This window comes from Rhamphochromis sp. 'chilingali' (genome assembly GCF_963969265.1).
Source record: "Rhamphochromis sp. 'chilingali' genome assembly, chromosome: 22".
Lineage (NCBI taxonomy): Eukaryota > Metazoa > Chordata > Actinopteri > Cichliformes > Cichlidae > Rhamphochromis > Rhamphochromis sp. 'chilingali'.
The window spans coordinates 1,818,560-1,834,363 of NC_137950.1; the positions used below are offsets into that span (position 1 = coordinate 1,818,560).

General features: G+C 44.6%; 1 protein-coding gene across 1 annotated transcript; it reads right to left on the minus strand.

The window, feature by feature from the left end:
- Nucleotides 1-481: 481 nt before the first annotated feature.
- On the minus strand, nt 482-15,246 carry rac3b (Rac family small GTPase 3b). Its single transcript, XM_080872792.1, has 6 exons — nt 15,059-15,246; nt 11,356-11,427; nt 10,260-10,377; nt 7,869-7,931; nt 7,117-7,276; nt 482-2,787 (listed from the first exon to the last, which is right to left on the minus strand). The coding sequence occupies exons 1-6, from the start codon at nt 15,091-15,093 to the stop codon at nt 2,657-2,659; spliced, it is 579 nt and encodes a 192-aa protein (XP_080728918.1). The 5' UTR covers nt 15,094-15,246; the 3' UTR covers nt 482-2,656.
- Nucleotides 15,247-15,804: the final 558 nt, after the last annotated feature.

Consider the following 15,804-nt stretch of genomic DNA (forward strand, 5'->3'; position numbering starts at 1 on the left):
TTATTTACAGCACCGCTCCACAGCTGAGGCGAAGTGAGGAGCTGAGACGCAGGCCTTAGTAAAGTTTAGTGACTGGTTCAAAGTGACAGAACCACTGGACTCTTCCTAACCAGGCCGGTTCTGCTTATTAATTTGGCTTCACGCGCTGCAGGCTCTTGTAGTTGTTTCAGTGCTGCAGTAAAGAATAGCAAAGAAGAACTGAAGCCTGGACGTGTGCTGGAAAGCCTGCTGATGAAGCTGAATAAGAGCCATCATCATCATCTTCAGTCAGAATGATTCGTTTGGTCACTTTGATAAATCTAAACAACTAAAGGTACAGGAACAGTCCGTCTTCTGTTAATATATATGTAAATAATCCTGTAAAAAAAGGACTCGTGCAGCCACTAGCGTTTTCCTCAGTGTTAGTCCACGAAGCACATTTCGATGTGAACCCGAGGGAACGCCTCGCTGTGTGAGGAGGAAATGACGACAGGAAGCAGACTACCTTACATATACATTTGTATTTAGTATACAAAAAATTGAAATATGTCACCACACAGACATGTGAAGTAATAAAAAATAAGACAAACAGTTGAAACAAGTATACAAGTCATCTTACATTACATACGTACATGGCCAATGCATTTCATCATACAACCTCTCCTAAGAGTTACAGTGGGTCAAATAACCAGAGAACTTCCATGCAATAGTAGTAGTTTTTTTTCTTTTGCTGTTTCTCAACTACATTTCGACACCTTAGCTAGGCAGGACCACACGACATGATTCAACCACACAGCTATGCCAACCAAAGACAGCATAACGGAGCACTGCAGTGCTGCGTCTCGCCACACGGGGGAGACAGACACACAGCAGGCCTGCGACCATACAGAAATGCATTTCATAAAGGTGCAATCTGCACTGTTTGCCATGACGACAAACTCCACAACGATTGGCCCTTTATCGTACACTGTTAGCGACACTTCTAACTTCGACATGAGCAACTATAATCCCTTTAGTTTGAATTGTTTTAGTTTTACGAGCTAAATATTCAGGTACATGTAGATATTCATAACGCATTCCTTTTCTGAGGATTATTCTGTACATGACTGGATGTCACTGATATTCGTGTGTTTTCCTTCCTTTATGTCACAGATTGTTGAAAAGTCTTGTGTTTTACTACAATACAATATGAAATAGTACCAAAAACTGGACACTAAAAAACTTGGCTTAAAACAATACTGTCTCTTATGCACTACCCCAAACTGTCTCACTGACACCGACACATGCCCGCCCACCGTGCACGCACGCAAACACACCTGTCACGCACGCATTCATGTGCTTGTGCACAAACACACACACACACACACAGTCTAAACAATGGGATAAATTAAGACAGAATATTTTAAGACCCATGCAAGCTCCTCCACTCCCACAGGCAGAACTCAGGCAGCAAGGTTGTACAGCCCCCGTGTGTTTGGCAAGCTCGTCTGTCACATCTTCACAGTTAAGAATAGTTACCCAAAGAAATTGACCAAGATCAGGCGACTGAAGCAAGAACACGCTGGAGGGGCATAGCCAAATAATTCTTCAACTGATCAGAGGATGTTTCTGGAAGCGAGCGAAAGGTTTGCAGGTAGACCTCTAAAGTACAGTTATGAAACAGACAAGCTTTGACTGAAACCTCCAGTTAAACCTTTGTGTCTCACTGAAAATCTCTTTTTTCTCATTGAAAAGTTAAGAACGATGACACGGGCTATGATTATGAGTCTGTGCGTGGCTTTACTGAGATGAAACCCAAGAGGATGAGTTCACGGTTACATGTTTATACTTTGACTGCAGCGCTGATGTGATCGTTTGGCAGGAAATCTGTCCTAACTCGACAGGTTACTGAGAGGATTGAACAAATACAAGCAGTTAGACCATCGTTACAGTCACTGTGCTAGCTAAGAACTACAGGGAGCATCTTGGGCCGTTTGCCCAGTCTGAGGGAAACAGCACAGCCTTTCTCCAATGAGCTGTTTAATAATGAGACGCTGATCTGGCAGTATGGAGCAAACTTGAATACCTTGCCATTTTAAAGAACTTGGTTTGGATCGGGAATAATAAAATGCCAATCAGGACACCCGCCAGTGAACCAAGCTGTCAGAGAGTCTAACTGCTGGTGTTTCTGTCATGTGACCACAGATCTCAGGGGGGACCTCGCTGTGCATACTGTCAGAAATGAGGGCTGAACGAATGAAGGCAGTATTTCTTTTAATGTGCTGATCCTAGATCAGAAGCTGAGGGTAACTTCAGAGCTGAAGGCGTATTCACAGTTCATGTTCTATCTAGTCAACACTGCATTATTTCAAGCAAGCATAGCTGAGAAACAAAAGACTTTGCAGTAAGAAGATAAGAAGTCTTTGTGAGCCCTCGTGGCAACATGACACGTGTCTATGAGTACAAAGCAGTTGGACAGTCATTGTCTTTCACAGAGAACCTATGACCTTACTCTGTAATGGTTAAAAAAACTGGGTTAAATATTGGTCCTACCAATATGATTTTGAAAAAACATCGATATAAAGAAAGCAATCTCAGCAGTGCACACTCACTCTCGCTAGTTTTCTTTCTCATCCTCTCAGAGAAGTAGTGGTTGTTGTTCATGGTGATGTGGTGTAGTGTTAGCAGTGCTTCCTCCTTAGAACATGGTGCATCTCTTCCCCCTCTTCTTCACGGGTGGGGGGCAGAGCACAGCCCGGATGGCCTCGTCAAATACCGTCTTCAGGCCTCGCTGGGTCAGCGCAGAGCACTCCAAGTACTTCACGGCTCCTGAGGACCAGGGAGAGGGCATGATGGGAAAACTCCTGATACGCCCCTCTACATTACCCGACAGAGCACCTAGCACTCACCGAAGGGCCCCACCAGATAACTGTCCATGCAAATACTGAGGAGAGTAAATAAAGCAGGGGTCTCACACTGGAAGGAGCTGAGGGCCACTGCTGGCACTGTCGTCTGAAGGATACTTTTGTGTTCAATTAATACAAAAACAAACATTTCTGAAAATGTTTTGTTTGCTTTTTTTAAATTTCAAATATCATATAGGCCCCGGGGCAGACCCAGGACACGCTGGAGAGATTATCTCTCCAGCGTGTCCTGGGAACGCCTCGGTGTCCCCCCGGATAAGCTGGAGGAGGCGGAGGGGGAGGTCTGGGCTTCTCTGCTCGGGCTGCTGCCCCCGCGACCCGGCCCCGGATAGGCAGAAGAAAATGGATGGAAATATTATATAGCAATATCTTAACTAACTGAATCGTTTCATTGAAAGAGCAAATAAACACACTGGTCCTCTGTCTGTCACACACGTTCGTATTGAACAAAATACAAGTGCAAGTGACACATGAGTTCGTGCGAGTGGCCCCCGGGCCGCGAGTTTGAGACCCCTGGAACTATTACAGCAGGTGCGTGATCGTTTTTTCCTCCTTGACACAAGGCGAGTGGAATTCAAATCACAATATAAATATTTCCTAATAATTTTTTATTTTAAATGAAATAGTTTAATCTTGTTTTTAAACACTGTTTATTTTGGGTGTTTAAAAAGAACGTAGCAGATGACACGCTGTCTCTACCCACTGCTAAACACAGCCACAGTTCAACTACTAGGAAGCTGAGCAACATGTACATATAAAAACAAAACAAAGTGATTTACAAATCTCATAAACCAATACTTTATTCACAATAGAACATCTCCAAAAGGTTGCGACAGGAGTATGTCTCCATCTTTGTAGTATCTTTTTCTAACATCTGGAAACAGGAGAGCAGCTGTGGAGTTTCGGGAGAGGAACTTTGTCCCGTTCTTGTCTGACAGAGGATTCTAGCTCAGCAGTCCTGGATCTTCAGTTTGATTTATATCGAGAGAACTCACAACAACACTTGCCTCGAGGAGCTCTTCTCGTCCATCTTTTTCTGAACAGTATGCTGTCATTGGTCCATAATTTGTAGACACAGTTTGGTCCCGCCTACTTCTGAGGAACTCTTTTTGTACCCAGACATGTTACTGACCTGTTGTCATTTAAACTGATTAGTTATAATTATTATTAGTTATAAAAACGCAACAGCAGATGGCCCCGCCCCTCCCTGAGCCTGGTTCTGCTGGAGGTTTCTTCCTGTTAAAGGGGAGTTTTTCCTTCCCACTGTCGCCAAAGTGCTGCTCATAGGGGTCATATGATTGTTGGGTTTTCTCTGTATGTATTGTTGTAGGGTCGAGCTTACAGTATAAAGCACCTTGAGGTCACTGTTGTTGTGATTTGGAGCGGTCTAAATACAATTAAACTGAATTGAAATTGTTCCTCCAGCTGTTTCCTTTTAGGACCACTGAGTTTTCCAGCCTGCTGTTGCACCTGGCCCAACCTTTTTGAAACATTTGCTGTCATCAGACTCAAAATGAGTCAAGATTCTTTGTGAAATCGTTCAAAATTAAGAGTTTAAAGATTTAACAGGTTTTCTGTGTTCTATTGTGAATACAATAGGGATTTATGAGATTTGCAAATCATTGCATTTTGTTTTTAAAATGATTTTTTTAAAATTGGAGTTAAAAATTACTTTTCTAAACGAGTTGGTCCCTGCACAGAGTGGCACAGATCATTCATAAAAACAATGATGCTGCACAACAACAGTCATACAATCACATGTATGAATCAGGATTACACAATCAAAACAATCATCAACATGCTGACATGTTGGAACTTCCACAGCTCCTTGAATATTACGCTGCTGTATAAACATCTGCTTCTTATCACAGCTTTTAATAATTATATACATACCGATATACAATACAATAATCAGCCATATTTGAATTGATCAAAGTGAATTAAAGGTTTACTACATCATCGGTTTGAGCGCTGCTTTCAGATAAGATTGTTGAAAGCCTTTACAAAGGCCGGAGTAACACTGGATCATCTCCTCAGTAGGACTACAACAATGGAGCAAATAATCTTCATGTGACAAGCACTTCAACTCACTTCACAGAAAACTACAAACGTGGTTATAAAGTGGTCTCTTTCTCCAGCTGTACATACGATTCATGTGCCCACAGCATTTATAGGCTAACATTGCCTTTCCCAGCTATCCTAATACCAGCAGAGGTCTCCAGGTAGTTCTGTCCCTATCTGACATTCTTGGGTCTTTATCCTACAATATGAATTGCTTTGGGTTGACAGTTACTGTAAATTGGCTCTTGAACAGGTGAGATGGATACCAGTGAGCCGAGTATTGAGATGAGGTCAGGACAAAAAGGCACATATGGAAGTCACTCATAGTGACTGACACTGACAGCAGATCGAGTCCAAAGAATTCCTGACTCCTTGTGACTCCCAGTCTAATAGCAACAACATTCCCCAACAGATATCTGGTCACTGTTTTCTCACAGTCACTGTGGTCATGATTTCTAAATCCACGTGTCTTTAACAATCATGTTGGAAAGTTAATAAGCTTCAAAGGTTTATAGAAGGATGTTTCATTGACAGTTGGCTGGAACTGTGTGCAATTCATGGTTCCTCACTTACACAAACATCATTCTCCAATCACGCCTTCGTGCTTCTGCTCGTCAGTGGGGTGTGGGCATGTTCCAGCATTCTGAGGTCGGATGTTCCTCACTTTAGAGGCTGAACTCAAAGCAGCTCTAACCCAAACTAATGGACATGTTTATGTACAGGGGAGGCTGAGCACACCCTCTCCACGTGTGTGTGTGTGTGTGTGTGTGTGTGTGTGTGTGTGTGTGTGTGTGTGTGTGTGTACACAGAACAAACACAGCGTTATGCATTAATTAGTGAGTGAGCTTAAAAAAGTTGGTAAATGTATTTTTCGTTAGCTGCTTTCAGCCTGAATTAAGTTCTGCTGAGCACCAAGCAGCAGACGGTGGAGACTACAAAGCTGTGGACATGCTACTGCTATGCAGTGAATAATGAGCTCTTATTTTTCTTAAAATGTGACATTTCCCCAGTTTAAACATTGATTTATGTTCTATTATCAGTAAAGTACGAATTCATGAGATCTCTAAATCTACGCAGCCTGTTTTCATTTTCACAACTTTTTAGGAATCGACTTTGTAAAGCGTGTTTCTGTCCACTGTGTCACATGAGCCCTTTCCCACCTACTCGACTCGCGGATCGACTGGTCTTCCATTAGAACCCTCTAGTACCGTGTCGTCATAGCAACGCGTCTGCGCGTCTCGAGACGTAATTAATATGCGACACGAACGCCACAACAAAGGTGGACATCGAAGCAAACACATGCCTGCTACTCGGTCCGTGGCGTTTCGGCACACTCAGAGATCACTGCGTTGTTTTTGTAGCCGTTTCAAAAATGGCGATTTGGACTTTCGTGAACGCTCTCATGACTCGTAACGCTACAGCCAGCCAATCAGTGGCATACAGTCTGATGATGTCACACTTAGTACCTGTTTGGATCACTTGAAATCCAAGCAGGTGCTAAAAACTGGTACCAGGAACTATGACCTAATGGGAAACCCTGAAAACCGTGCCGAGTCGCTCCGTGGAGGTTCTATTGGAAAAGGGCTTTGGTGACCTCGTTTGTAGAAAAACATAAATTTTTTAAAGTAAAAAGTACTTATACTGCATTGTAACAATACTTTACTACAGGGAAAGCTTGTGCATTTGAAAACCTCAGTAAGAGCAAGAATGATCAGTCGAAGTTTATTCAAAAATCACATGTAAGTGTGCTGAGAAGTAGAAGAACCTACTCCGTCCATAAACAGCTGATTTCAGTTTGTCACAAGCATCCGGCCGCTGATGTTTTCACCGTGCAGGCAGGGCTTGGAAAATGATCATCAGGAAACTAATTTTAAAAGCCTTGAGGCGACTTTTGTTGTGATTTGGTAAATAAAATTGAATTGAATTAATTAGCAACTAAAACTGAGTTTACACCTACATAAGTGAGTAAATGTGCCTGGTTATATCCCACCTCTGACTAACCAATATTCTACTTAGTTCCTTCAACCCAGAAAACTGTATATACACTTTTCTTTGGATCAACTGTCACTGGTACCCAATTTAATATGTTACTTACTGAGACAACAGACAAACAGCAATCATTATATATAGCTAAATTAATGTTAGAGAAAAAACGATGCCGTTACAGCCTCACCAATCTCTCTCGCCATGGCCAGGCCCTGCGGGTAGGTGATGGGGGACAGCTTCTTGTCCCGCAGCCTCTCAATGGTGTCCTTGTCATCTCGTAGATCCAGCTTGGTGCCCACCAGAATGATGGGTGTGTTGGGGCAATGGTGTCTCACCTCAGGGTACCACTAGGGCACCACAGGCACCCACACACAGACACAACCACACACAGATGTGTACATATGGATATACAAAAGACAAAGTCAGTGAGAGAGGAGAAAGAGAAGAGTCAGCTGGCGGCGGTGGAAGAACATCATGACCCTTTCCACAGTGACATTCAACAAACTGAGTTGTGGCTACAGAAAACATTGTTATTAAGTTTGAATGAAGGCATGAACACAAGACATCCTCAGGCAAAGAAACCTCCAATCACATCACACGATGGGACAATCCCGTCGGAAACACAGAGACTCTACAGAGGGACCCCAGACCTCGTGAAAAGTGTGATTTCACACGAGAGCGTCTCATGATGCTCAGCAGATCAAACCACAGCCGGCCGTGACGCTCCCTCTGCAGAGTGTTTGCACTCGCTCAGGCCTCAGCCTACAATGTGTGTGTCTGCGCTCCACGTCCTGCTGGAGTATCAAATCCAGACCATTCTAAGCTGAGGACTGAACAGGTGTGATAAACCAGGTGGAGCCAAAGATGTGCCTCCTTGTGGTCAGACTCGGCGTGAAGGGGGAAAAAGGAGGGGGCGGGGTGGACAGTCAGCGTACTGACCTTAGCTCGGACGTTCTCAAAGGAGGCCGGACTGACCAGGGAGAAGCATATCAAGAACACATCCTGGGAGAGAACCAGAGACATCGCTAGTTGAGAGTGAGATCTGTGTGTGTGTGTGTGTGTGTGTGTGTGTGTGTGTGTGTGTGTGTGTGTGTGTGTGTGTGTGTGTGTGTATAAAACCACCACAAGAAATCAGCTTTATTTGAAGTCTTCGACACTTATTAAAAGTTACAACACAAAAGCATCAAAGAGGCGTGTTTCTGCTTGATATTGTTTGTTCAAAGACATTTTAAGTGTAATAGACCGAGGACATCAGGACAGACCCCGCCTCTCGCCTTATGGCAGCAGGGATAGGCTCCGACCACTGCAAGCCTAAACTGGATAAGACAGTGGATGAATGTTTGGTGCTTATCTACACAAGAAGTGGTTATCAACATAGTGGGCAAATATACACAGCGGTCCCTCGTTTATCCCGGGAGTTACGTTCTAAAAATAACCCGCGATAGGTGAAATCTCCGAAGTAGGCAGCTTTATTTCTTACAGTTATTACTAGGGGTGGGGAAAAAATCGATACTGTGTAGTATCGTGATATTTTGTTTGCTAATAATGTATCGATACAGCGACAGCAGAAATCGATATTTTGTAACAAAAAAGGTTTTTGTGCTCTGACTTCAGAGCATGTTGATCCTTTTTCTGAGCAAGAATCCTGACACTGTCCAAATGTGTTTAACTGTTTTATGGCAGCAATAAACATGACAGTTTACTTATTTTAATTTAAGACATGTTTTATTTTAATTACGTTTAAAACTTTTTTATTTAATGTAAAATTATATTTTGTTTTAATTTACTTTCAAATTCTTCAGTTGCTGAAGGGGCTCCATAGTTTTCATATTGCATAGTTCAGAATAGCTGTAATTGTACCAGATGGTTTCAGTTAAGTTGGACTAGACTGTAATACAAACCGTTCAGTTTGTCAACAATAAAACTGAAATGAGAGAAAGACTGAGTGCGAGACTTTGATATTAGATAAAATGAATATTGATAAAGTTTAACTTTATGTACAGAATCTGAATATTGCAATATATTTTTTAAAATATACGAGACTGATTGACAATGGTCTACAGCCAATCAGGACGCAGAACACAATGTGCTGTAATAAAAAAAAAATCAAAAAGAAAAAAAAAATCAGTGAAACAGCGAGGCCATGATAGGTGAACCGCGTTATAGCGAGGGAGCACTGTGCATGAAAACCTTCCCTTGAACTGGAGCCCCGCCCACACGTGCGCGGTACTTTGGTAACTGTAGCTTTTCCTCAGTGTTTAGGCTGTTTTTCAGTGTTTTTCATACACAAGTAAATGACGTTTTATGTCAAAATCCCCATTTTTATAAAAACACAGGGCTTCTTAAAGCCCTTCCAGGGTGAACACTTTCAGGAACCATGGTTCTGCTCGTACACTTGGCGAAGGAAAATGATTTCATCTTGGACGTCAAAGGTGTGCGCCGTTATCGCCTCTTTTGATGTCAGACCGTGCTGACCAACGTCTCACCGCCTGTTTTCTCGGCATCGTCATCAGTGTTTGACATCATTTTTTGCTTTTCACGCGGACAGAGATATGAAAGTGAAAATCCCTGTTTGAATCAGTGCCTGTGTGCATAATCGCCTCCCAGATCATCCTTTTGGCTGTTTCCAGGCAGCTTCCACCTGCTATTTCTGGATTGCTCCCTGGAAGTTCTGTTGTGCCCACACTGCACAGGCGGATTTCATCAGACTTCAAATCCAATTCTTTTGCAAACTAACCTGAATTTCACGTGAAGGACTGTCGTTGTTGATGAGAGCTGGCAGTTTGCAGTTACAGAGTCAGCAGCTTTAAAGCTGAACGCTGCATGTTGGAGGAGCCCGCTCATAGTGGAACACCCTGGGGTGTCTGGGGGAGAACATTCAGCAGATCTATCCTGTGCCAGTGCACAATGCAGTGAAAATGGTGGCATTTTTTTGCTCACTAACTGGATAACCTGCCACAACAATCACGATGACGGACTGCCAGAGTTCCAGCATGCATTGCAGATGGGGAAGGGAAGCAGTTGCTAATCTTGAATGGGAGATCGCAGAACAGCCTTTTCCTCACACCCTGTTAGCCATCTGAACTGGTGAGTGTAGTTTGGACTTCTTGAAATATTGGCATAATCATTCATTTAAGGCATACAGTTTTCATATTGAACGGATAAACTGATAAATGCTGGGGTCTACAAAGCATTACAGCAACCTTCGTACATTAACCACCTTCCATTTCATTCTCTTACTCGTTCATCTAAACAGGTCACACAGGAAGCTCGGTTCAGTCACGTATCTGTGGCATGCTGTGAGTGTGTGGGAGGAAAGAGTAGGAATACCGTCTGTGGGTAAGACAGTGGTCTGAGCCTGTCGTAGTCCTCCTGTCCTGCTGTATCCCACAGACCCAGATTCACTGGTTTCCCATCCACCATCACATTGGCAGAGTAGTTGTCAAAGCTGCAGGGAATTGGACAGCACACTGAGTAAAAAGCAGCTGAGACTACTGACAACAGTAGTGCGATTACTCCTAAACAACACTTTGCAGAACTACATGACCGCCTAGATAAGGGTTGGTAAATATTTAAGGAAGCTTTTTCTCCTCCAAGTCTACTTTTTGGTGTTGCATTACTATATTTGATAAAAGCTTTTAAAAGAGGGAATGAAATTTAAGGGACAGCAAACAGTCCAGTCCGGAGCTGAACTGGGAGTTCCTCATTCAGCCCAGTGCTCACTGGGCTCTCAGGTATCAGGTTCTTCTGCTGCGGATGGGTCCAGCACTTTGAAACTGAATTACTCTACTAACTCTAATTTGATATGAACTGGTTTCCAACCTATGGGATATATGCTGCTCATATTAAAGAGCCACCTGCCAGTTGGTTTAACACGACTGAGGTGAGATGCAGATATTTGAAAAACAGGATTTAAGGGAACTTTCTGGGCTTGGCACAGTTGTCATGATTATTTTGTTATGCTGGTTTAAAAGTGTAACATTTGTGTCACGACGTAGCTGATAAACACTGAAATATCTTAACAGCTTAAAATTTGAAAAGTTAAAAAACATTAAGGAGTATACATAACATCAGTCTGTTTGATTTGCAATATTAAATATATAAATACTACAAATATCATCCATCGATAAGCATGGATAGTTTCTCGGTGTACAGAACTGTGCAGGAGTTTGCAGCACATTCACAGCTCGCTGAATGAGCGATATCTTTTATTTTATCTGATTTCATTTGACATTCATTCGTCTCTTTTCTGTGTTCTTTCTTGTCAACTAAGTTCTTGCAGGAGAACAGCTGTATTATTATTATAATTATTATTAAATCCTTTGTGTGAAACCTTTAGACAGCACAGTGTCTTTGACAGAGCGCTCAGCCCTACAGCGTTACATGGTGGTATTGTGAGAGCATGAGGAGTGTTCGGGTTACTCACACAGTGGGGATGTATTCACCGGGGAAGGCATTGGTGGTGTAACTAATCAGCAGACAGGTCTTACCCACAGCCCTGAGGAAGTGACAGCAGAGGATCCAAAATTAGGCTGCAGCTCCACTCTCATACAAACCTGAGCGTAAACAGGCCACATGCATGTGTGAGCACAATGGAGGCCTCTATCCCCTTTCAGCTGAGTGCCACACAGACATTGGCCTACATACATGTTGCCTAGGGACACAGTAGCCTTCTATGGTAGCCACACACACACACACACACATGCACACACACACGCACACACACACATCCTTGTGGGGACATCTCATGGACATAATGCAACCATCAAAGATGAATGCCTGACCCTGACCATAACCTAATGTAACCCTGACACTAGAACGAGTAAAACCACATTTTGAGTCTCAGAAACGCCTTCAGACTCGTGGGGGATTTTGGTCCCCACGAGTATAGTAAGCCTCCAATTTTTGGTCCCCACAAAGATGTTCATACCTGTCCACACACAGTTACTCGCAGACATAGCCCACCTCTCCTCTGCTCACAGGCCAACAGCACCCCTCCGACTCGAGCCACTCGATGCTACTGGTGGCGGCATGGATGAGTATTGGCTGGCTGCTCATGCATGACTCATGAGCGATTCTGTGTGCTCGTCTCCACAGACGTGACCAACAGCAGTGACACGCGGTGGCAAAATGTGTGACTGATATAAAAGTGATTTGAGGTCAGTGGGACTCTGTTTGGTCAGAAGGGAAACACTGACACTTACAGCTGCTTCATTAGTCAGTTTCAATGATTACGACTATTCTTCAGAAGATCGAGTGGCTCATCTACTGATCTGAACACTGGTGGTGTGATCCCCAGCTCATCCAGGCTGTCCTTGGGCAGCACACAAAACCCAAAGATCTATGTGACTGTGTCACAGATACAAGAGCTTAGAGGCCACAGAGTAAGAACTGCATAAATAAGGAAGTAGTTAGGGCTGAAGATGCTAAAATGCTTGCTGGGAGGGACCAACATGGCCAGGGTTAGAAATGAGTCCATCAAAGGGTAAATGGCCTGTATTTATATAGCGCTTTACTAGTCCCTAAGGACCCCAAAGCGCTTTACACATCCAGTCATCCACACATTCACACACTGGTGATGGCAGCTACATTGTAGCCACAGCCACCCTGGGGCGCACTGACAGAGGCGAGGCTGCCGGACACTGGCGCCACCGGGCCCTCTGACCACCACCAGTAGGCAACGGGTGAAGTGTCTTGCCCAAGGACACAACGACCGAGACTGTCCAAGCCGGGGCTCGAACCGGCAACCTTCCGATTACAAGGCGAACGCCCAACTCTTGAGCCACGATCGCCCCGCGAGGGTAAGCTCAGGCCCCGCAGTTCTTTTCTAAAAATCAGACGTGGCTTTGATATGCAAGCAGATTTTAGGTCCTTCAAGTGAAAATGAAATGATGCTTCAGAATAACTACCCGCCGTGCAGGAGAGAAAGCATGCAGGAGCAGACAACATGCGAAGTTCAAAACCAGGACTTTCTTGCTGTGAGGCAGCAGTGCTAACCACTGTACCACCGTGACACCCACTCAGGTGGAGATGTCAAGCAGAACCCGTCTCCTGGAAAATGTGCAAAGCCTTTGCTTTCACTTCCAGACCTCTGGACTCACACAGTACGTCTCTCAATCACACCTGTTTCACTCAAAACACACAAATGGTTCAGATTTGCTCTGCGTCGCACAAGCTGAAGCTGTAAGATGTACACGCTTCAACTTCAACTCAGTTTTATTTATGTAGCACCAAAACACAACAGAACAAGGTAAAACCCTGCAATAATACAAAAGTCACACATGAGTGAGTTTAAATGTCTCCAAACAGATCCGCAGGAACAGGAAGTTGAAACAACTGCAGGGAAACAGAGATGCTGTTACACAAACACACACAGTGCTACACGTGCAGATGTACAGCAGTGAATGCACAGGTGCTGGTAATACCACATCCCTGCTCCGAGTGTGAAGCTGGCCCACGACCCCGACACTGAAGCTGCGAACCTGCTGTCCTTCACTTCATTACGTCCCTGCGTGCTACTGTCAGCGTGGGTCAAGTAACGTGAACGGCACCAGGTAACAATCTGAAGACACCAAACACACAGCTAGCAGCATCTGTACAGTCTGTATTAAAGCTGTTTGTGGCAGCTGACGAGAAAAACACACATTTTTATATCCCGCCCACCTCATAAACAGCCTCATCGCACATAACAGCAGGTTCCTGTTAGAAACAGCTTTCTGAGCCCTGCGGTGGTCTCAACAACACTGTCAGGGGCTGTGTGCGACATTTAAAGTCAGTGGATTCCAACCACAGACTGCATAACAAAGATGCAAGTATCCACCGCAGGGTCACGCTGTCACTGTCACGCTGTCGCTCTTTGAATCCTCACATTAGCCGGGCACGGCGGCTCAGTAGCAGACCCAGGTGTATTCTTCCTGGTGACTGCAGTGTGATGTCATCAGTATAACTTGACACCTTGGAGGTGAGACTAGATTAAACTGCTGAGCATCATTTCCACAGAGACTTTGGTGAAACTGGAGGTCTTTTCCTGGTGGCCATTAGAAGTAATGCATCTCTAAGGTGCCATTGCTTTTCACACCCAGAAGCTACTGCCATCTTTACTTACAGTCTGTGCTTCTAAAATGAAAAAAAGACTATTTAAAGATTTTTTAAATGACATTTATATAATTTTGCTGCATTTTTTTTTAAAAAAAACAACTTTTGCTACAAATCCAAGACAGCCCGTTTCTCTACAAGTCAAAGACTCACACTTGTGCAGACTGTGGCACATTTAGCTCAGTGCAGATGATCTGGTCAGAAAGAGCCATAAAACCAGTGCAGCTGTTCGGAAATATCCGGCTAAGCCCTCGAGGTTAAAAATTCAGCAACTGGACGATGTTTTAAAAGTTGCTGAATGCGTGTTAAAGAAGTGTGATCTCAGTAATGACCAATAAGAAGTGAGACTAGGACTCCTGCAGGGATCGAGCGGCCCCAGCTCCCTCTGGAGGCAGGCGAGGGCTTCTCGACTTGAAAGGTAAACTGAGCTCGTAGGTTGGACGGCTCCGTGTGTCTGCACACAGCACCGTGCTGTAAACACAGTGTGTGCAGACAGCAGCACTCAGCATTCTTTTATTTTCCCATTTTGCCTTTGATGATAAAAAAGACCTTTGGCCGCTCCTGATGTTTGTAAGAACTGATAGGAGTGCCGGTGGCTTTAATCAGCGACCACTAATCATATTAGCATTTCCAAACGGCGCGGCGCACTCTCGCAGCAGACTCCAGTGCACATGCCGCTGGGTGGGATCTGGATGCAGTAGGAGCAGAATTAGGGCAGCGGGGCCTGCTGCTTGCCACTGACAGGGCCACAAATTCCTTAGCGTGCATCAGCACTTCAGCCCGCCTTCAATGGCCTACCAGGCGTGTAGGTGTTCCCGCAGCATCTCGATGCTCGGCTCCTGCCTTTGCGCTGGATGAAGACGTGATCACATGCAGATGCCCGTGGAGCTGTATCTGAGAAAGAGAGGCGGCCGACGGATCGCCGAGCCCCAGCCCCTTTTCACTACATAGCATCCTCCCATCATCCATCCATCAGTGGATGCATCACTGAACCCCACATGACAAATGTGCCGTTTCTGTGAGCGTGCTCTTACCCGTCGCCGACCACCACACACTTAATCGCCTGCATTTGGACAGCAGCTGGAGGCTTTCAGGGAGCCGGCGCTGGGAGTTCACCGATCCGACAGTAAGCGCTGAGGTCTCGTACGAGAACAGCGGGCCAGTCCGCTCAGCGATGGAGCCGCAGTGAAAAGGGTCGATGACGAGCAGTTACGACAGTCTCCGAGAAGTGCCGAGCGTTCTTAAAGGGACAGAGGCGGAACAGAAGAACGCCAGTAGACGAAGAGATGGCTCGCTCCGATCACTTCCGCCATCGCTACATGCTACCAGCGATGCTGCTTACGTTACATCGACAACGTTAAGTTATAAAGACAGCTAGTACAGGGCGATCCACGTGACTGAGCACAACGGTATTTAGTTTAACCCGTCGGACGGTCCCGAGCTAAGCCTCGTGAGACGCACAAGTTGTTGTGTGTTCGCTGCCTTCAGACATATTCAGAAACGCACTTAATCGCCAGATTGTGGAAACGTTTAGAATCGATCATATTCGATATACTCGATCCAAAAGAAATTTGTCTTGAACAAGTTTCCTTGTTGAAAGTGGAAACTTTCAATTGATGAAAGTTTCAACGCATTAAAAAGAAATCTTAAAGGACCCGATCCCCTGGATACGAATTTCAGCAGCGCAGCAGCTTTACGTTAAAGCTCCACAAGCTTGTGCCTGAACCATCTTGGCAGTTAATGATCTTTGGCTGCAGTTTCAATACTAGTGACCTCATGC

Coding starts and splice junctions, on each gene's coding strand:
- rac3b (XM_080872792.1), bottom strand. CDS start 15,093: ATGCAGGCGATTAAGTGTGTGGTGGTCGGCGACGG. Junction 11,428..15,058: donor TGTGTGGTGGTCGGCGACGG/GTAAGAGCACGC, acceptor TCACTTCCTCAG/GGCTGTGGGTAAGACCTGTC. Junction 2,788..7,116: donor GGCCATGGCGAGAGAGATTG/GTGAGGCTGTAA, acceptor CCTGGTCCTCAG/GAGCCGTGAAGTACTTGGAG.